The sequence below is a fragment of the Populus trichocarpa genome, chromosome 5 (genome assembly GCF_000002775.5).
Source record: "Populus trichocarpa isolate Nisqually-1 chromosome 5, P.trichocarpa_v4.1, whole genome shotgun sequence".
Taxonomy (NCBI): Eukaryota; Viridiplantae; Streptophyta; class Magnoliopsida; order Malpighiales; family Salicaceae; genus Populus; species Populus trichocarpa.
The window spans coordinates 22,092,273-22,114,866 of record NC_037289.2 but is presented as its reverse complement, the minus strand read 5'-3'; the positions used below and the strand labels follow the sequence as shown (position 1 = coordinate 22,114,866).

The 22,594-nt window shown below is 36.2% G+C and overlaps 3 protein-coding genes across 3 annotated transcripts; 2 read left to right on the top strand and 1 right to left on the bottom strand.

Moving 5' to 3' along the window:
* The first annotated feature begins 515 nt into the window (after positions 1 to 515).
* LOC7476884 (F-box/LRR-repeat protein 17) lies at positions 516 to 5,653 on the top strand. The gene is made up of 11 exons (XM_002307590.4): positions 516 to 1,389; positions 1,775 to 1,876; positions 2,550 to 2,694; positions 2,888 to 3,072; positions 3,281 to 3,385; positions 3,480 to 3,577; positions 3,692 to 3,912; positions 3,998 to 4,064; positions 4,174 to 4,259; positions 4,961 to 5,059; positions 5,295 to 5,653. Exons 1-11 carry the CDS (start codon positions 797 to 799, stop codon positions 5,358 to 5,360), a joined length of 1,767 nt encoding a protein of 588 aa, XP_002307626.2. The 5' UTR covers positions 516 to 796; the 3' UTR covers positions 5,361 to 5,653.
* Positions 5,654 to 8,680: 3,027 nt separating this feature from the next.
* Positions 8,681 to 12,048, bottom strand: LOC7454323 (auxin-induced protein AUX28). Its single transcript, XM_006383624.3, has 5 exons — positions 11,554 to 12,048; positions 9,590 to 9,822; positions 9,364 to 9,499; positions 9,128 to 9,189; positions 8,681 to 9,036 (listed from the first exon to the last, which is right to left on the bottom strand). Exons 1-5 carry the CDS (start codon positions 11,790 to 11,792, stop codon positions 8,993 to 8,995), a joined length of 714 nt encoding a protein of 237 aa, XP_006383686.1. The 5' UTR covers positions 11,793 to 12,048; the 3' UTR covers positions 8,681 to 8,992.
* Positions 12,049 to 20,900: 8,852 nt separating this feature from the next.
* LOC7476883 (auxin-induced protein 22D) lies at positions 20,901 to 22,345 on the top strand. Its single transcript, XM_002307589.3, has 4 exons — positions 20,901 to 21,370; positions 21,475 to 21,680; positions 21,815 to 21,914; positions 22,003 to 22,345. The coding sequence occupies exons 1-4, from the start codon at positions 21,147 to 21,149 to the stop codon at positions 22,070 to 22,072; spliced, it is 600 nt and encodes a 199-aa protein (XP_002307625.2). The 5' UTR covers positions 20,901 to 21,146; the 3' UTR covers positions 22,073 to 22,345.
* Positions 22,346 to 22,594: the final 249 nt, after the last annotated feature.

The following is a 22,594-nucleotide window of genomic DNA, read 5'->3' as shown; positions in this document are numbered from 1 at the left end:
TCATTCAATTAAATTGACTGTAACAAAAAAATCAATATAAAAATTTAAAAAAACATATGGATGTTAGTTAAAATTTTTTACTTATAAAAGTAATTTAATCATTTTAATATGCTTGAAAAGTAAAATCGTTTTGTTTTTAAAAGTAGTTTTGAGTTGTTAAAATTTGAAAATAACGAGTTGTTTACTGTCAATATAGAACTGACGAATTAAACTTAATGAAAATATGTAACCAAGATTTTTTTTTCGGAGAGAAAAAATAATCACTACATTCTTCACATCCATAATGCATTCTGTCTTGATCTATAGTAAAAAAATGAGCCCTGTTAATTATTATTATTATTATTATTTTTAATGAGGGCGATGTGTGCATAGAAAATCCATACAACCCTACTCGTTGCTATCCCGGTGATATGATGCAAGGGCAATGCAATAAAACAACCACCAGAGGAGAAGCATCAAAAAAGGCATGCATGTCCAAAGTCCAAACCCGCCGAAAAAGAGCATAATCATAAACGGAGACAAAAAATATCTCCCACAAATAACCTACCATAATCGGAAACAAACAAAACGGACGCGTTTTACACCCGCCCACGAAGGCTAATACCGTCATTACGCTCACCAAACCTTCCTCCACCCATTATTTTATACTTTAAACAAAAATATCAAGGCGCGAAACCATGACAAATCTCCCGCCCCTTCTCTGACCAACCCTCTCTCTCGCTACCCAACCCCGCGCCTCTCTTACCTTTATTTCTCCGCCTCTCACTACCTCCCTCTCCCCGTTCTCACTCGCACAATGCACTTCGAAAACCAACCACACATTCCCCCAGCCACTCCCAGCGGCTCCATCGCCTCTTTTACCTCCATGGATACCCCCCACCGTGCCAAAAAACACCGCGGCAGTTACAACTGCGGCCGTTGCGGAGTCCCTAAAAAAGGCCACGTCTGCCATCTCCCTCCCAGCACCACCACCACACCAACGCAAACTCCCACTGACTCCTCCGTTTCAGTCTCCACCTCAACTTCTCGTCCACCGCCGCCGTCACGTCAGCAGCACTCGAATCTCCGCAGAGCGTTGTCATTTGATGACACTGACTTACGGTGTGAATCATCGGATATTGAAATCGATGAATCGGAGTTGGATCTGTTTGATTCAGGTTCTGGGAAGTTGCCGGTGAGCTGCATGTGGGAGATTTTGAGGAGGTTGCCGCCGGAGGGGTTGTTGGCGGCAGCTAGGGTGTGTAAGGGCTGGAGAGAGACAGCGAGGAGGTTATGGAGGGCGGCGGAGGAGCTTAGACTCACGGTTCCACCTAGGACTCAGCTTGTGTTTGTTGGATCTTTGTTGCGGAGGTGTACTGGACTCAGTAGACTCAGTCTTAGATCGGAAAGGTTAGGGTTTGTTTTCGAGAGGGTTCTCTTTCTTCAGATCTACATTTCATGAAGTGGATCGGTTGGGGATTATCGACATTTGGGATTTAATAACGAAAACGGGTTAAATTTACATGATCTAAACAAAATGCGATGAAGTTTTTAAAGGATTATTAAAAAAATATAATTAAATTGTAATTTGATTTATGAAGAGAAATGCTAAAATGATAATTAACCGTTTAATCTATGATTAACAATGAATTAATATAATCAAAGCACTGCTTGTTTGAGTTTTTTAAGAACAAAAGTTTAAACGAGTGTGATTTTCGATTTTAGCTGGCCAAATTTTAAGAAATTGTAGATGCTGTGAGTAGTTAAATCGATTCTATATCGTTGATTGTCGCAGTGATCTGGACGCGACGATGTTGGCTTGCATTGCGTTTTCTTGCCCTAATTTGGAAGTGATGGAGTTTTCTACATCCGAAACTCTAGTCAATAGGATTACAGGGTACGGGTTCTTTCCTACTTTTACTCATTATTGGTTGATCTGATGTGCATGGTTTCATTTTCTTTCTATTTGGCTGAGTCTTTTACTTTTCTTTTGATTCGCCTTTTGATTTATTTATTTAGTGATGGGTATTCATAGTGAGCCAACCGATAACTGGCAGAAAATGATTTCATGCTAGCCATGTTGATATACTGCCTGCTGGCGGCGGGCAATGATGTAAAAATGAAGCATTGAGTAATGGATTCGGGGCTGATTTGTGATATTGATCACAGTTTTACTTGGAATGGGATAGTAGGTCCAATTTTGTACATACTACTTTGTATGTCTTCTTAGTCATAGACTGTGATTAAGCATTTAGCTACTGTCTGCAGAAATTAAAGTGATGCGTAGACAATCATAGGCTTATAAGGTTTTGTTTTTGATTTTTAGGTCTTCCTTGCACAATCAGATTGCAAAGCTTTATGCTTTGCAATATGTTCCCAGTAGACTTCTCTGATTGTTTAGGAATATAATCAGTATCTTTGTTCTGTTTCCCAGTTTTTCAAATAGCATATTTGCTGGCTCGGGTCTGCATCGTATAATTTCTTGTTCCTCGCCCAATTAAATGTTATGTGATGAAAGACTGTTGAGAAATGACTGCTAATTGGATCAAATTTCTGATTTTTCTATGCAGTGATGAACTGGGTTGTTTTGTTGCTAATAAACGTTGCCTACGAAGCCTTAAGATGGAAGGGTGTTCTAATCTGGGGGGATTCGTCCTCTGTTCCTCTAGTCTTTCTACACTCTGGCTTTCAGATCTGTATTGCCTATCTAAGATGGTAATTTTTTTTTTATTTGTTTCATCTCACTTGATGTGACCAGTCTTCTAGTTTGAAGCTCTTTGTTGTTTAGACCACATAAGGGCATTTAAGGGTGGTCTTCTGTTGTTTCATGCTCATATGCTGTTTGGAAGAAAATATGTTGGCATTTAAGATGCATCAATTTTTACATATCCGTGGCTCTACTTTGTAGGTCTTTAACTGTCCCAATTTGAAAGAGATTTCCCTAGATTTTTCTCGCCAAGAAAATGAGAGTACTGATCTTATTGCTATGGTTGATGGTTTGGGAAGGAGTTGTCCTCGGCTGCAAAACATACATGTTGCATCATTTCGGCTTTCTCATGCCACAGTGCTTGCTCTCACAGCTGCAAACTTGAGGTTTGTCCAACAATCCTATTACCAGCTTATATTCTCCACAACAGAGTATCTTAACACCATGTAATGCTCATGATAGTTGTTAACACTATGAACTTCATAGAGTTTTCTACTTCTTTACTCTTTACATGTGAAGCTCATCTTATTGGATGCCTGCATATATCTAATACAACATTTTTGTGATAAATGTTTGGTTGCTCCATGATTTTAGGGGGTTGCGAATGCTTTCACTTGTTTTTGGAACTGAAATTACCGATGCATCTGTTGCTGCCATTTCTCAAAGCTATTCAAAATTAGAATTGCTTGATCTGAGTGGGTATGTTTTGGAACAAATGCCTATATAAAATGGTGAATTCCTTAAATCATTTTATTTTCAAGATAGCATTTTTAACACTACAAGTTGTTTTCAGGTCTAGTATCAGTGACAGTGGCATTGGAATGATATGCAATGTATTCCCTGGAACACTTTCGAGACTTCTTCTTGCACTCTGTCCCAACATCACTTCAAGTAATCTACATTAAAATCTCTCCATCTAAAAGAAACCTAGAATCTATATTTGCAACATGCTTTGGTCCTGCAAAAGACTTTTATTAATTATCTTGTTTTTTTTACTCCTCTCAGGTGGAATTCAATTTGCGACAGCTCAATTGCCTCTTCTTGAACTCATGGACTGTGGAATGACAATATGTGATCCGAGCTCTCAAAATCCAACCTGCGATGAAAGTGGTGATTTTGAGTTGCAGATGACATTTAAAAATAAATTACACCTTATATATCAGAAGCTTATCATTAAACATAGCCGGTTGAAAAAGCTCAGCCTATGGGGCTGTTCTGGCTTAGATGTAAGATTTTGGTATCTGAAATATAGTCCATGGTTGCATTGATTTTCTATCTCCTGCAGTTCTCAAAATGTGAGTTTAAATGCAGGCTCTATACTTAAACTGCCCAGAACTCAACGATTTGAATCTGAACTCCTGTAAAAACTTGCATCCAGGTCTAGAATTTTGTGCCCTTCAGCTGATAATTTTTTTAAGCTGTGTTGATTCTGCATTTTTCCTGTTAGCTACGTGTAGTTAACTTTTTTTTAATACTTGCATCCCCAGAGAGAGTGCTCCTGCAGTGCCCCAGTTTAGAAAGTGTGCATGCATCAGGATGTCACAGATTGCTGACTGGGGCTATTCAGAGTCAGGTGAATACTTAACTCTATTCGAGTTCAGATTTCTTTCTTTTTTTTCCTTATTGTACTGTACAAGGCTTGGTTGTTTTTTAATCTCCAAATAATTGATTATGTACAAACTGTTTATGATGTTTGATAGCAATCAATCTGGCAAACCAAGCAAGAAAGCTCATGCAACCAACTATAAATTGATTATAGTTAATAATCAGTTGGTTATCAAATAAGTCCTATTCTATATTACTGGCAGTCCCTTCACCACTTCATCTAAAATACTTTCAATATCCTTTTAATAATAACAAAAAGCTTTTGGGAATTGGATATAATTCCTGCAGTATCATCACGGGCATGGAAAGAGCTCATGAGTTATGCATACCTATGATGCCATTTGTCTGATTATTGATGTTACTTTTATTATCAGAGCTGAGTTTACTGCATTGGTCATATGTAGAACCCATCAACATTGACAGCCTCCTATGTTTTTGATAAGCTTCTGATGTGTCAGTGTCTTGCACAGAATACAATTGGAGTCGGTTGGCAATTTCCTATTGAGAATGTTTGGTATTTTTTGAAAAGCAATGTTTTTGTTAAACCTTTAGTATAGAGTCACATCATAGTTTGATTTTCGTACAACTTTCAGGGCTTTAGTTGAATCATTTAAGTTTCAGCTATTGTGTTCGTACTCTCTCATAATTGTTGAACATGCCTGCCTGCAGGTCAGCAACAATCTTGATGCAATGGAAAACCAATCCCCCCATAAACGTTTGGCTGATGGCTCAAAGAGGGTTAGGGTCCCCCTATTCCTGAGTCAGCAGGTAGGTTGGCGACCTTGTTTCATCAAAACTATATCATTCAACTGTCCAAGCAAACTTGTAAACCATTTTATGTAGTATATCAACATTACATATTATGATGCAACTATGCATCAACATTATGCTTTTCTTAGATTCTATTATAGGAAAAGTGGTTGTATGAACTGTAAATTTCTTTTGGTTCTTGAGAAAAAAATGTTTAGCAAGCTCTTACGCTAATGTTGCTTCTACGTTACAGCCATGTGATGAGGATAAGAAGCGGAGAAGAATTGGGAGTCGTCCATGCAAGGTGCTTGTGGACTGATCAACGTGCCCATCATACATGTTTCATACTGTACACATTGTGTAATCCTTACGCATGCTGTAATCTCTCGATTGCTATCCATTTCATTTGGCCATGTGTCCTGTGCATGCAAAATGTTTGCAGTCGTCCAGAATCATGGTTAGGGCCATCTGCCTTGTATATTGCCATTACCTTGATACCAGTCAATTGTTTCAAATTAAACTCAATACCGGGAAAGACTGATGACGACTTCAGAGTTCTTTCAGCCTCTCCCTTATTTAATAAAAAATCATGTTTCCATTGTTCTTGTCTAAGCTCTACTCTCTGTTGTCCTAGATGCTTTCCTTATTTGCTAGTTGAACAGATGATTAATAAATTCTGTCCTAGTAGGTGATGCTTCTGTCGACATGATTGTTTGAGATGCCTTGTAAAATGTCCCTCGGTGCTCTAATGATGACCTTCAGAAATTTGGAATTAAATCAATCTTGCACCCGAGAAGGGTTTGCAATGGAATCATCTTAATATTTGTTTAATTCAAATTAAAAATTATCATGAAAAAACTATGTCATCAATTAAAAAAATCTTTTTTCTTGATTTATAATGAAAATTAATTTTGTTATAGTACAAAAAAATGTAATTTCTTATCTTATTAAAAAATGCGTATATATAAAACAAATTGTATCATTCATGTATTTTCTTCATTTAAAAAAAGAAATTATTATTTTTGAATTTTTTAAATAGAAAAGTATTGCATTTGAATAAGTTCCAGTTTTTTCGTAACTCTAATTTTCAAAAAAAATCAGAACATTACCTTGTTTCTTTACAACTCATTAATCCTTGATATTCTGATAGTTTGCTGCCTCATTTTAATGAATGAGCTGTCGTGGAGTATTGTTCTAGCCGATGCCTTGCTGACCTTTTCTCAAGGGGGCAAAGACATCTAAAATAAAAATGGTAAAAAGAAAAAACTTGAATGTGTTATCAAGTATGCTAACGCTTTGCAAAACGAGGCGTACGTGTAGAAACCTGAATGCGAACGTGTTAGCAGCCTCTTTATGCTTAAGCGTGTTGTTCTTCCCACCTCTCATGATCTCTGCTCTTTTAGACTAGTCGTCCACCTTTAACATGCTACTCGACATCTCTCTCACCTGTCAACACCGTGGGTGGATTTTCACCGTAAAACTGGGATTTCAAATCTAGCGGAGGTCTAGGGATCCAGTTGAGATTGCCACTGCCAACCTCCGATCATTTGACTAGTGGTCTAGAATTAGAAGCTGTTGTTTTTTATATTAATAGGGTGTTTGATGGTGTTGTAACTTGCTTTTTAGAATGTTTTTTTTAATTAAAAATAACATCAAAATAATATATATTTTTTAAAAATAATTTTTAATATAATACATCAAAACTATCCAAAAATACTAAAATAAAATAAAATAAAATAAAATAAAATTTAAATTTTAATAAAAAAAACAAGTTAAAATTCATTACCAACACCGTAGTTAATACAACCTCCATGCCCATGGGTACTAGAATGGACTAGGTCCTCGTAAGCCCATGTAATCTAGACTCAGTTCTTGATATTTTGTGCTCTATTATTTTTTTATTTTTAAAAAACTCTTCTATGACCTCTCTCAAGAATTTGAATAATAATCTAACACCTAAACCTTAAAAAATAAACTACTATGAATCAGATTTCTATTTTCCCCCTTAAAATTTGTATTAAGAACTTGACCAGTCATATTAAATCTTATCATTTTCCCATTATTTTCTATTTTTTTGAAAAGTTAAGAGTTTTTTTCAAAGCAAGAACGATACCGAACAAGCTGCTGCTGTTTTTCCATCCATGTGTTCTCTATACAATTTTAAATTAGCTTTGCACTAATAAAAAAACGCTCATTTGTGATCTACATATATAACTTCGGTTGCAAATTCACTGCCACCTGAACAGATATTCGTGCATGGAGAGATTCACGAAAACGTCCCTACCCTAAATCTCTTGAGCAATATGAAACTAACATGGGTGATGTTGATGATTGATGAAGCAATATTGTTCTGAAATGCATCCAAATCCCAAATTAGGCTCCTAACTAATATCTCTCATTGATGTACGGATGGATCAATCTTCTTATTGGGTTCTACAAAAAGGATCAGATCATTGATATTATTAAAAAAAATTAATGTTAGGTCGATATTTCGGGATACGTTAGACGCTTATTCCTACAGCAAAACATACTGTTCTCCTTCGTCTCTCCATTGAACGAGCAGCTAGCTTTAAGGATTCGGATAATTCGCGATATGTTCTCTGCTTTGTGCAAAGCTACTGCACTGGTTCGAGAATAATCTTTTAAGAGTTGTTAAGAAATTAAAATTGCCATTGTCGACGGAGCTGCGTGGATTTCAGCAAAATTGTCAGATCCCACATATGAGAGGAAGAGAGAGATCAAGGAATTGATTTCCGAATCATCATTGTTCCTAAAATAAGAGCACTCCTAATATCATATTACAAGTGCCAGAAAGCATCGGCCGTGTATGATGTCGATCACAAAATTCGAATCAATGATCGATGAAATCGACATATATAGGGCTGGGACCATAATCATCATACTTCCACCAAACCTCTTTGATTCTCATCAAAGCACGTAGGGTACTCAACTATGTTACTGGCTATAGCTAGCTTAGAATTTTTTTTTTTTTTTTTGCAAATCGAGGTTTAAATGCTCGAGCTAAATGAAATTAAATGAGGTATAACAGACTTAGATTATAATATAAAATAGTATATAAATCCAAAAGAGGGCTATTAACAATCCAATATTCTTCGCTGTTAAGGGGGTTGCGAGATAAATCAAAGTTCGCCAACCAGTGCAGCGTTAGCCTCTCGGAAAGAGTGTTGAACCTTAACCTCTCAATTTCTACTAAAAAATATACGTGCTCTAGTTACTGTCCATTTTCTCAGCCTGTTTATAAAGAGATTCATTTACCGAAAAAGAGTTGGACTTTAGAATAAAATGAAATATTTCAAGCTCTCATGTAAGTTGAAGATCGGTAATACTTAGCTAGTTAGTTAGCTTGGAAGATCGAGGAAATTGCTTTCATACTATATGGAAGCCCAAAATAATAAATCAAGAAACTTGTACAAATGGACATGGATAGTTAAATGCTCCATAAACATGCACATGTTCTTGTTCCCTTCCTACAATAACTTCCATATGGGAACATTTCCTTCACTCACACCTATTCCTGCCCCTTGAGAATTACGTCTAACACTAAAAATAACATTTATACGTTTGTATGACTTGTGAATTTTGTAATAAATTAATGAATTTGAACACACGATGACTTCAAAAAAAAAAACATGGCTATAATAATGAATAATTAAGCAAGCCATTCAACTGAACAAGCAAGACATATGACCGAGTCTTTTGGAACATATTTAAGAGCTATATATTATCGTTCTTGTCCATGATAAATATTAAGGATCAAGTAGCATCTCGCAAAATTAACATTATTTAACAAACCACGTACAATTAATATTAATGCAGAAACACCCTCAACGAAGAGCCTGCTCAATCCATCCAGCGCGCTTTTACCATCTTAATTTTTGGTCCCTGCATGCGACCCTCGGGATCGAAGGAGCAGGCTGTACGTGGTGCTCACTACTTGAAGCTTCTGTTCTTGCATTTCTCCATGGCTCTTGGTGCTGAAATGAGAAAAGGCAAAACAAAACTTGTATTAGGAGGTAAACGAGAAGGAATCAGTTTGGTGTTATTTTTATGCTGTATACTCATTACCAAGTCCAGTCGCCTCCGTTCCTTTCATTATTCGCAGCCGCTTGCATGATTCAACAAACATGCTGGATTTAAGATAAAGTAAACAAAATGTTAGCTCTAATAAATATAGTTAATGAGAACAGGATGGTTTTTTCTGAGGTTTAGTACTGCTGCAATTGATTTATAGAACACTCTCTAAGAAACAATTCTTAGTTTTTAACGTTAAGGTTTTGTCGAGGGATCAATGAAGAACTTACTCCCATGGGACATCTCCGACGAGCATCCAGTCACCGTCCTTATCTTCATAAGTTGGAACATAGTCGGTGCCATTAAGAAGATCTATGAGCTTGCTTTCATTCAGGAAATCTTTCATTCCATGGGATCCACAGTTGCCTTCAATGCAAAACGATTTATGCAACAGATTATTACATATATAAAAATTGACACAGCTTCTATTTGCTAGACGTTAGATTTTGATGTTACCTATGGTGAAGGAACTGAACATTTTGCCCAAGGCATCAGAGAGCTCGTGGTAGGTCTTGTACATCTTCAGGTCCACTTTACGGAGGTAAGGTGCGCCATCCATGCTAACCTTCACAAAGGTTGCATTGCCCCCAGGAACCTTGTCAGTACTCTCCTGATCGGTGCTGCTTTTTTGGACAGCTAACATGTTCTTTCGGAAAGATCTGACTGGAGGCCAACCCACAACCTGTGCCCTAAAATTTTGTTTGGATGTACATGTCATGATGAGTTAAGCATATACCTTCGTTTCAAATCACCAACAGGATATAAGTAGAAGGGTTTAGAGGATTATCGAGGCTATGGAAAATGAAGAACGATGCAGCAAGCTGGTCATTAAACCAAAAATTAAATATTGGAACAAGGTATCTATGTGCTAATCACGAGTTAGGGAAAAAATTGGAGTGTGATTCATGCTAGGAGCTGGGTGTTAATTGTATTTTCCTCATGCAAGTGAATTCATGGAGTTCTATAGATACTGACAATGATTTTCTTATTTCCGGCACAGTTATTATTATCTTTGTTTTCCGATTGAGATCAAGCTACGTGGCTTGTTTTCTCTTACTTTTGGATTAAAATTAAACTATCATATCAAATCCAAGATGAATAAACATGATTAATTTTAAAAATGTGAAAAATAACAAATTATTTAACTATTTATAATTAAGGATTAATCTCATTTTGCCCTTTTAAAGTATATAATAATTACTCAAAGTTTGTTATCTATCAATAACCCTCTGAATATTTTATCTATTTATCAATAAGATCTTTTTTTTTACATAAAGTAAAATGAAAAAATAACCAACAAAGAAGATAATTGATAATGAATAAACTTTTAAAAAATATAATAAACTCATATACTTCACGGGGGCAAAATAAAATTAACCTTTAATTATATTAAAAATAAAACTAATTATGTTCTCTTCCAAAAATGATTAGTAATAATTAAAAATATGTTCAGCTGCTTTTTTCTTTCTTTCTTTCTCCTGTATATATGTTCAGTAATTCCAAAAAAATGTTCTCGTAATTAAAAATATTTCAGATAAATATACTTGAACTGCCTTAGCAATCTAGCAAAAGCAATTTAAGAACTCATGATAATATAATATTTTTGCGAGCACTTCTCCTTGAGCTGCACCTCGTAATACACAGGAAATAATGTTAGTAACAATTAAGCTTTTCCACTTGCAACAAATCTAGAATTATATGTCTTAATTATGGGTCTTTCCGAATCACCGAGCACCTTTTATTTATTTATTCACTCATTTATTTATATAGTTTTTCTCTTTTTTCACTGTTTACACAATACTTTTTTAAAAATATATATATTTACATTGTACTCGATCCGTGGGTTAGTGTCCACTTAGCATTGAATTTGCAACCATGTTTAGGTGCGTTTTCAAAATTGTGTTTGCCCCGGAAATATTTTAAATTAATTTTTTAATGTTTTTAAATTATTTTAGTGTTTTTTTAATTATTTTAATCTATTAATATTAAAAATAAAAAATTATTTTAATATTTTTTTAATTAAAAATATATATTTACAAGATACTTCGTGGTTTACTGTTTATTTAACATTGAATTTGCAAAACAGTATTTGAGTGTGTTTTAAAATTATATTTATCTTAAAAATATATTAAATTAAATTTTTTATTGTTTTTTAATAATTTTGATGTATTAATATAAAAAATAAATAAATTATTCAAAAATAAATTATTTTAATTTATTTTAAAGTGAAAATTATTTAAAAAAAACACAAAAAAAACATACACTTGTTACTCCTCTCTCTCTCATATATGTGAAATATGCTTATCAAACCTAATCATGGACTAGCTATAATTATGCACTAACATTAACGCAGAAAGGTTAGAAGAAAAAAATAGATTAGATCACAAAAGAAAATAACCAAAAAAAAACATGCAACTTACTTAGCTGGAGGTTTTGCTGGATCAGTGGCCAGAAGGTTCTTCTCCCTTTGAGTCTTCTCATGATTTGGATCAATACCCCCCTCCTTGGAAGAAAGATTGAGCTTCAAGTCCACAGTCTCAGAGAATCCTCTCTTCCTTGCGAACTCCCCTCCTTCAGTACCCCCTCCACCATTCCCTGGTAACCCTAGCCTTAGCTCTGTCTCCTCAAACCGCATCTTTGTTCCCTTCTCTACTTCCATGATGAGATTACGTTTTGCCTCAATAATTTCCTCTGAGAAACTGATCACTCCCTTTCTCTCTCTCTCTCTCTCTAAAACCTACTTTCTTTATTCTTTCTCTATGCTTATAATTGGCATGTAGTTGTGTGAGAGCTTGGGTTTGTGGTTCTTGGAAGGTATGAGAAATTAAGTGAAGGGTAAACTTTTTATGCAAGAAGGTTGTAATAATATATATGGGACCTTTGGGGAAGAGTTTTGGTGTTTAGGTTTCATAGGTATTAATGCACGGATTGGGGCATTTGTTTGAGTTATGGTTAATGGGAGTTCGACATGTGGAGCGTTTGTCTGAAACTGGTTTTTTAAACGTTTGTTGGGCCAGGTGACGACATGGTGATGTTTTAGCTTCCGATAATTGTCTGTGGCGCTGGTTTGCAGCTATTTGCCTTTTCCACTAGGCATTGGACCGCCTATTTTTATACCTCTTTCTACTGCCGTTCTGCGATTGTCTACAGGAGAAGCGATAGATCTCTGCAAATGTAAAATGAATGAGCCACCCGGAACCATTTCGTGGTGCTTAAAATTAATCTTCTATTTGTAGGAAAATAACATTTTCATTGCATTTCTAGAGATGTGCACAAATTAAGCAAGTTGTTGTGGTTTTCGAGTTTCAAAACAACCATAAACGTTATACGATAGTTCAAGTCAGGGCGTAGCATGATGACAAAAGGTTTGAGATATGCACAACAGGTCTCGAGTTCGAGTCAGGGCGTGCATCTCTTGTAAGAGCCTGGGACAGCCGAGGTTTTACTCACTCACCCGGACCCACAAAATACGCTTTCAGAGGGTAAGGTTTTCCCGAATCAAAAAAAAAAAAGTTATACGATAGCTTGAAGAAAAGGAAGGCCAAAAAAAGAGGATACATTAAAAATTGATTCAAAGGCAATTCATGTTAATTACCGATGCTATAATGCAAAGTTAACTTAGTTTAGAAGAGTATATAATGATTTCTAAACAATTTTATTGGCACTCATGCTCAAATTGAGAGGAAATTATCAAATTGTCAGCATCCACAGTTAATTGATTGTTGGATTTCATATTATAGAAACACACAATAAACAGAATTGAAAAGCTCTAAAATCTGAAAGTTCCTCTTTGATTCTTGGTGTCTATATCTGCAACATTATCAGTGTAGGGAAAAAATTGTTTAGCACAGAATTTCGACACAACAGAGGCACTAATGGACCGTAAAAGTCATCACATGGTACTTAGAAGGAGTGAAAAAAAGACAGTAAATCTCCAATCTCAAACTGGCAACATTCAAGAAACAATGGAAAATCAAGAGGAAATCTCTTCAGAATCAATTGGAATCAGATATTAAACATGGAAATTCCAGGTTTGCTCAACATAAATATTTATGGAGATCATTTGATCAATTCTTGATGTTGTTGGGAAATCCAGTGGTGTTTTAGCTTTATGGAATGACAACAATTTCAAAGTTGATTCCATAGAATATAGGGGACAGTGGATTGATATGTTTGGTGTGCATGCCTCAACCAAGTTCTCTTGTGTTATCGTGGGAGTCCATGCATCTACTTCGGTTTCAGAACGTCAAACCTTATGGAATGAGCTCACTCTCTTAAAATCATCCTTTGAAGTGCCCATTTTCCTAGTAGGCGATTTTAATGAGAATTTACACCCAAGTGAAAGGAGTAGTGGGAACTTGAATGTTTCTGGCTCAAAGGCAATATTTAAGTCATTTTTTTTCAAATTATGACCTGATTGAATATCCTCTTGCTAAGCATCATTATACTTGGTTTCGAGGCAGATCAATGAGCAGAATAGATCGAGATTTTGCACCTTCTTCTTCTAGTATTTTACAGTACCCTTCCTTGACTTTAACCACATATATATCCTAGAGGCTTGTCTGATCACTGCCATTTAGTTCTTGGTTAGATTAGTCATGATCAAGGCATAACAGTTGCCGATGTTCTTGGTAATGCTCGTGGTACGCCTAATCTTAGTTGGATAAGAAAACTACTGCGAGATTCTGATCAGCTTGCCATCCTAGGCCAACTCATAGCTGATCTTGAGGGGGTGGTCTTAACTGTTATTGCTGATGATATCCGACACTAGGTGACTGCATGAAAAGTCTGGAAAATACATGGTCAGGTCTGGAGGTTTGATTCATGACAAGGTAATGTTTTCAGATTTGTTTCCTTACTCTTCAATATAGTGTATGCCATATACCATTGATCAAGTTTTGTTTCAGTGGAAGTTTTTGTTCAAAGGGAGATTTCAATGACATGCAACTTAATTTTATGCTAGCCTATGGTATTTGTTCAGGGGAATCTGATTGCATAGGAATAATATATATAATACTTCAAGATAAACTTCTAAGTACTGTTAGTTAATTTCCAATTTATTTTACACCGCTTAGCGTTATGGTTGAAAACTTATAATCTCAATTTCAATTGTACATGCATGAATTTGTGTAGAGATTCAAAGGGCATTCTAATGTGGTCTCACTAGATGATATTTATTTTTATTTTTTCATTTACTTTGTACGGAACTCTTTTTTTCTATGTTATTGTCACAATGGCTCTAGTTTTCATATTAATACATACATACATACATATATGACAAAAGAAATTGGATGTAGGTGCAAAAACAGAATAAAGATTTGCAATTATTTGAGAGGCAGTAGTCCTTCAGCTGCGTGTTCATAGTCAGGCACATAGTTACTTGTGTGATGGCCGTGTGATCGATGGTAGTCTAAAATTTCATGCACACATGCAGGCCATGTTGACGATCACTTGCAAAGGGCGGAAAATGGACGAGCAACAATAAGATATAGCACTTGTTGCCAAGAACGTGCCAAGCACATTACGCTAGGAGAATGGGAAATTAGTGAATTTGGTAAATCTAATTACTAGCTACTACAGAAATGGTCTCGATCAAGGAACAAGAAAAGAAAAAATCAATTAAAGCAGGAAGAACAAATAAAATTAAATAAAAAAAATGAGAGAGTTGGAGCTCGGGTTGGTTGAGAGAATTAGAAGGTACGTGGGACCTGAATATGTAAAGACAAGCATGTGCTTAGATGCATTGGAGGGAGCCATGTGAACTTGTTTGGCTCGTGGGGCTTGTGTCGACCAAGTGTCAAACCCTATCCCATGTGCGCCGCTGCTGGGCATCCCACTTACCACTTCTTTAATTTGTTTATTTATATTATACTATCATGTTTTTATGCCTATGTATTATCAACCAACTATGTACATTTTCTGTAATTAACTAATCAATTCTCTACGTTCCTCGAAGGAAAAGCAGACATTGGATCCTATTTTATTTCGAACCGCCTTTAAGATCAACATCTTCGATCGATGAAGATCTGTGTATGGTTCCTATACAGTAGTAAGATTACTTCTGTAATATCTTGACACTTGTTTCCCCTACAGAAAATCATAGAGAAAGGCACAATTTTCAGCAATCATCAATCACCAATAAACGGTCTGTGATCATAATAATTATAACCCTGCTAGCTGCCGCATGTTCATCAGTTTTTTTTTCTTCTCGTTTTTCTCTAGGGAGACTGAATAATGATTCAATGATTATTGATCAGAGATGTTGTTACTTGTTAGGTTATGATCAGTGGGCTGTGGTTACATAAGAGACTAAATAAAGTATGGGTCAAATGGTCTCGATCAAGGCTATAGGTATGATCATATGCAGAAGTGCAGAGAATCCAAAAGAAAATAGTAACTGGTTATAATACTAATATGCATGGTGGACTACTCTTGGAGCTCTAAACCAGCTCCTATGGCGGAAAAATTCATCTTTTGAAACTAAACGTCACCTCGAGAGCGGATCCAAATTAAGCGTGAGTCCTGCTACATATATGCACGTACAAATTACTGGAACTAATCCCATTAAAGCATTATTGGTGAGCATCTATGAAATATTAGCCTGCCCTTCCCTTAATACCGCTAAAAGTAGCATAGGTTATTGTGATGGTGGCGTTTCTTTAAGCTTAATCACCTTATAAACAATTAAATACCAAGTTGAATCATTGCACCCTTTTGCATTGACACGCTTCAGTACTTGATGCATTCCGAATCTAAACTTTGGGAGATTTATTCCAGATTTTAGAAGGCTGCATCAATTCCAAATAAATCTTATGCATTGACACAATAATTCTTGGGAGGTCATGGTTCCAGGTGCTAAGGCCATGTGGCTACAAGAGCAAAGGCCGTATTTATGAATCAAGAATATCTAAAGTATATATAAATTAAGAATGCAGGAATTTCTCGCAATCTTCATATATAAATTAAAAATGTAGCTTGCGTTCCTGTTTCTCTTTGTTGGAAACACTGGAAAATCCCATCTACTTATTGATAAGGTTTTTGCCGTGTTTTCTAAATTATCTTCAAAACGTTCCCACCATAAGCTTTTTATGTGAAAACGAACTCCTTGCATCACCTAGTAGTAAGCTTCAAGCTCCAATTTGCAGTTTTCATGTTCATCTGCAGCCACACACATGTACTGCCAAAAACTCGTCGTTCCTGTGGAGTTAGATATATCACCGAACCACGTTAAATGTTGTATTTTTTCTATTACAATATTTATTGATAATTGCTGCACAGCATACCTAACTTGCTATGTAAGTACACGCATGAACGCGTCCTATTATAAATTCGCCTTCAATGAGAACAAATTCTCTCGGGCTGTAGGGACATATAAATGCATGCCTTTCAAGTATTAATTACATCTTAATTCTACCTGATAAACATTCGATCATAATTCATATCTTATGAAAATTCCTTTGGGAATGGTCATGCGGGAGAAGAAACTTGTGGTCATGTGGGAGGAAAACTTTGTGGCCATGCTTGTGGCCAACAATACCATTTGTTCTATACACGATTATCGGCTTTGAGTCGACGGAGACTGGTTCGTTGATTACAGAAAAAAACTTGCTGGGATAATGAATGATTAATGGTGATTTATTAGTCACATAGATACCAAGCATGACTTAACTGGGCCTCGTGATGCCGGAAATCATGTCTCACTGTTTGATATCAATATGGACCAGACCCTGGTTATTTTATATGAAAGAGGCCGAAACACCACTCACCTATACGGTAATTGTCAGTGTTAGGTTTGGGCCTCTATCGTCTTCAATGTTGGACTATTATTAGCCGTCCTTAATGGGGTCCAGAGTGGAACGAGCTCAGCCTCACGTGTAGTTCAACAACGCTAGTGGATAAACTCTTTCCTTCCGAGAAAAAAACGAGAGATTTTGAACATATGACTCGATAACTTTGCAATTAAAAGGTTCTTAACTCGTCATGATCATTGAACAAGATTAATAATTTATTTTTTAAAAGATTTGCAGACAAACAATGATTTGAACTCGGAGCTCTCTCTCTCTCTCCATCTCTCTCTCTGTGTTTTAAGATTTGCAGTATAATAGTGCTTTTTCTTTATATAGCTTTTCAAGAATTAATGAAGTGGATATCCACAGCAATGAAATGAAAGAGAGCATTTGTTGTGAAATTAAATTATCAGAAAAGAAAAAAAAGTCAGTGGTCAGAGTGTTTTGGGCAGTACAAGAGCAGATAAGAGAGGGAAAGAGGGGTAAAGACAATGGCAGTACAGCAACCTAAGAGCACGCCATAAAGCAAGAAGGATAAATAAATAAGACAACAGAGGCTAGAAGGTTTGCTAGGCTTAAACAGGAGAAAAGAAAGGCACCCATAGGAGCTTCTGTTCACTGATGGAGGATACAGCAGTCCACAGTGATTAGCGAGATGAGCTACAGGTCAAAGGCCACGCATTTTACTCTGAATCTGTAATTTAATATGTGACATGTGACATCCCTCTCGACTAAGCATGTCATATGGACATGTCGAGCGACATGGTGTGCGGGCGTGCGGGGCATTTGGACCAGACAAGGGAAACAAGCGGGAAAGAAGGGGTGGGTGGTGGCTCTTGCCTTTCTGGTGTTTGGGCCTTAGTTTCTTGTAGGCCCAATAGTCCAAATCCCAAAGCATTTGCTACCACGTGCGGCTTCAGGCCCACATCTCACAATCACCATTTAATACGTCACACGTGTGCCTAATCGATTTGAGATCTGAAATCCTTAGTATTCCTTGCCCATTTATTGCCCTTAAAGCTACCGGCAAGCTAGGGAGCCAAGGGATCTCCTTGCTATTTGGATTTTGGAGAGAAAAACCGATCTTCGGTTAAATAAATTATATTAAATTAATGTATCCATTAATAAATTATTATTTAGAATATGGAGAATAACAAATGATTGATCAATCTTGAAAAATATCATTACCACGTCAGTACTTTGTATCAAAATCTTGTATAATTTATTTGTTTCCACAATGTTAATTACTCAAGCAATGATTGAGTCACAAATATAACATGAATTATGTTTCATTTTTAATATAATATATTTATTGTAGCCAATGAACACTAACTCAAGTGATGATTAATTAGCCCTTTAAGTATTTAATTAATGAAATTAATTTTTAGTAAGATGAATTTTGTATAATTTAGAATGGTTTAATTTTATCCCACGTGCCCACTACAGAAAAACTGACTTTATATATTAATAATATTTTCTTGAGAATTATACTGAACGCTATTGTAGATATGTTTTATAATCGCTTCTTACACTTGCTATCTTTTTATATATGCGTTATAAATATTAGTAGATATATATATATAGTGTGGGTAAAATTATATCATTTCTTATTATATTTACTATCTTTGTTGTAATTGTCCTATAGTTAAATAAATGGCTCACAATATGTATAATGAAGAGAGTTACGTACTTGGAATGCTATTATATATACACAAAACAAAGTGTTTATCATAATTAAATAAATGCTATGATTTAATATTTTTTTATTAATATAAATGTTCGAGAGCTTATGTATGCTTTAATTAATTTTATAAATTCTAAAATTAAAAACTATATAAATCTTTAATATTTCTTATATTTGTAAGATATTATGACGTGAGAGAGGTGGTAGACCCCTTTTGGTGACTGGCATGGCTCATTCAACGAGTGATTAATTGGGCTTCAAATGGATTGCCAGCCGTTTTCTTAAAAGATTGGTTGGTTCCATTACCGGGACCCCTTAATTTGTCTTCTTCTCATCATCTTGCATGAATACCCTCCTCTCTGAGGTGGTTTTTCGCTGCGTGTGGCTATGTATTGGCACCGGCAAGTAAGAATTAGGGTGGCCGATTTCCCACCACACAGAACTGCCAGCTACTTTTTACTTGAGTGCCAGAATGAAGCTAGCTGCTTCATATCCCAGGCTGCTATCCCCCAGATTGGAAGCATTGCTCAAGATTAAAGCAAAAGGCACCGATTAATTAACTTTAATTTGAAGCAAATATGGACTAGAAAACGCCACCTATCTAGGTAGAAATATCATCATCTCTAGAAGAAAATATCAGATAAAAAACTTTTCCTGGGAGGTTTTTTCTCCTTTATTACAAGTTCATTTTGGATTAGGGAATGGAGCAATATCGAAAACATTGCCCATGAAAAGATGGAGGGCAAAGGCTAATTAATGATAAGAGCGAAGATATGATAATCCGGACGTCAATGCCAAGTTCAAGCAGTGAAGCTCTCCACTATATCGAAAGGAACATTAATAATTTGGTTGAAGAAATTGAAGTCGGTACACAGTCGGAGCATTATGCAGGGATATGCTTGCTACCAAAATACTTAATTTCAAACCTGCCAAGACAGCAGAGGCTGTATGTGTTTACACCTGTGAAGCTATAAGTATCATGACCAAAACAAAAAATTGTGGATGAGAATTACAAAAGTAACAATCAGATAGCACTATCGCATTTTTATCATACAGAGAAGCAGCAGGTTGAATTTGTTATACATTCCTATCGTTCAATTAATTGCAAAAATTGAGAAGATTTTGTGAACCATCTGGGGCTACTGGCTGGCTAGGCTTGTGAATTATGCACCACAAGATTTAGCCAACAAAAGATCTTGCCTTGAGTAGAGTTTCGTCGTGGGGCTTCCAAATATGCAGGCATTTATGTGTACTCCATGCCTGACTAGCTCGGAGATGGATTCAAAGTTAAAAAGGCGGCATCTTTCCTTGTAATATATGTGTGGTAGGCACATCTTGATGTTGAATTCCGTTTACCTACATTGCCTTGGAGTAGAAAGTAGAAGCCAAATTCTATTTTAACTATGCCTTTACAAAGAACAAGAGATTGGCATTTATTTTTGTACATTGAACGCCAAAATTCTGAAGAAAGAAATGATATAATTTCAAGTTGGAACATGAACCCTAAGCGTTGAATAATGATACACAGATTCACACATGAGGATGATTCATTCCAAAGTCATGTTACCGTTTGACAAATCCTCTTGTGAATTTGTCAAATATTGTCAATGGAGGCATGCATGCTACAATTCTAGATCAAGGTTTAACTAGTAGAAAATTCTGCAAATGCACAGTTCATTGCACTTTTTGACTCGAATTCCTCTTGTAGGTCATTTGATTTTTTTATTAATTGATAGTCAACTAACAGTAAACAGATTTATTCATGGTGAAGTAAGTTGATTAAAGGTAGACAATCTTTATAAAAAAAAAAGGAAAAAAAATAATGTATGACTCAGCAAGGCAAGAGCTGACCATGCCACATGTCATGTACCGTCCACAAGACCAAATCAAGTTCGAAAAAATTAGAGGTCCCACATTCACGTGGGACCCTCAGTTCACATGGGGATGTTCCCATCAAGCCCTCAAGATCCAACGTTCCTTGATTTGCCTCTCCAATAACCAAATCTCAGCCGTTCAGTCCTGGTCCAGTGTCTTCAATACCATCGGCTGTGCTTGTCTCTTCTTTGTCCCCCTCGCGAGCAACACCAAACTCCATTGTGCTTCTCATTTGACAAGCAGCCATATCTGTTGCTGACTTTCACTTAAATGATTCAGCTCCACGCGCATAGCTTAAGCGTGTTCTGTGAGCCCCACCTGGAAAACCCCACTTGGAAGTATATGATTGGTTTAGAAGGTAGAGCGTGTGGCTCAGGCTTGTGGGGTTATCATTTCTGATCGATGAAGTTCATGCACGAAGAGAACGAGTCACCTGGATATTGTCCCTTGTTAATCACCCCTATAAAACTATTCGTACATCCCATCTTTCTCATCAACGATAACCGTTTCATTTCATTTCAAGAATTAATTAGTTCTTTCAAGTTTGATTGATTGGAATATTCAAGAATTCCCCCTAAGCAGAAAGTGTCGAGAAGGGAAAAACACAGAGAAATAGAGATTATCTGGTTTGCATCAAGTTAGTGTTCAAGAATATTTGTGATAAGCAATGGAGAGGTCAATGGCATACGAAAGCGATCTAAATCTAAAGGCAACAGAACTGAGGTTAGGGTTGCCTGGAAGTGATGAGCCAGAGAAACCATCAACTACTCCTAGTGTTAGGAGTAATAAGAGAGCCTCGCCAGAAATATCAGAGGAGTCCAGGTCCAAGGGCAGTTCTAGTGTGTCCTCCAATGTCGAAAATGGTGAAAGAGACAGTGCCCCTCCTGCCAAGTAAGTTTTTTCACCTTTAACAGAATATTGATAAGCAACTATGATGTTTTGTGTCAATCTATCGGGCATGCATTAACATGGTTTATGTTGGCTAATGATGGCAGGGCACAAGTAGTGGGATGGCCACCAATCCGATCTTATAGGAAAAATTGCTTGCAACCAAAGAAAAATGATCAAGTTGATGGTGCTGGCATGTACGTAAAAGTGAGCGTGGATGGAGCTCCTTATCTCAGGAAGATTGATCTTAAGGTGTACAAGAGCTACCCAGAGCTCCTCAAAGCCTTGGAGAATATGTTCAAGCTTACCATTGGTAAGATTATATGCAATTCCCTCCCTCACAAATATGAAAACAGTACTGATAATGCATCACTTTTTATTTTTTTCTAATTTTTATAAATTATTATTATTGTATTGGTTCTAATGGGAGTCCATGCAATTTTTCAGGTGAATACTCAGAGAATGAAGGGTACAACGGATCTGAATTTGCTCCTACTTACGAAGATAAAGATGGAGACTGGATGCTAGTTGGCGACGTTCCATGGGAGTAAGCTCCCTCTTCCATAGTTTTCCTTTTACGAGAATTTGAAGTGCTTCGTATTTGTTTCCTTACAAATGTCTTACTCTTGCTGCAGCATGTTTATCTCCTCCTGCAAGAGGCTGAGAATTATGAAAGGATCAGAAGCTAGAGGATTGGGCTGTTGATAAAACAAAAAACAAAACTTGAAACCTGTCAACAAAAGGAGATATGGTGATTTAGGGGAAGAGTAATTTGGCTTTGGATATATTCTCCGAGAGATTAGGTCTCTTAGGAACAGAAACAAGTTGATCAGATCTTCTTTTTTTGGCTTCGGTTCTCCCTCCTTGGTTTTGGTTTCCAAGATCTGGATATGTATCAATTAAACTATAGAGACAGAAAGATCACACTTTTTTATCTGAATTATATATAAACGAGCGAGTCTCCAATATTCAGTGCTAGTTACAGAAAAAAATATATTCGTGTTGCTTTTACTTAGTAATCCAGGCCTTTTGTATTCTTAAAAAGTAGTGAAACCTAGTATCATCACACATGAGGCATAAAATTTTCGAAATCTATCTCGATCACTTCAAAAAAAAGGGTTGATTACCAAGATACTTGAGTCCTTTTTCACTAATGAAGTTCAGACGAAAGCAATTCCAACAAGGATCCATACCCTCTTCATATCCACAGGAGGTAGGGTTCTATCT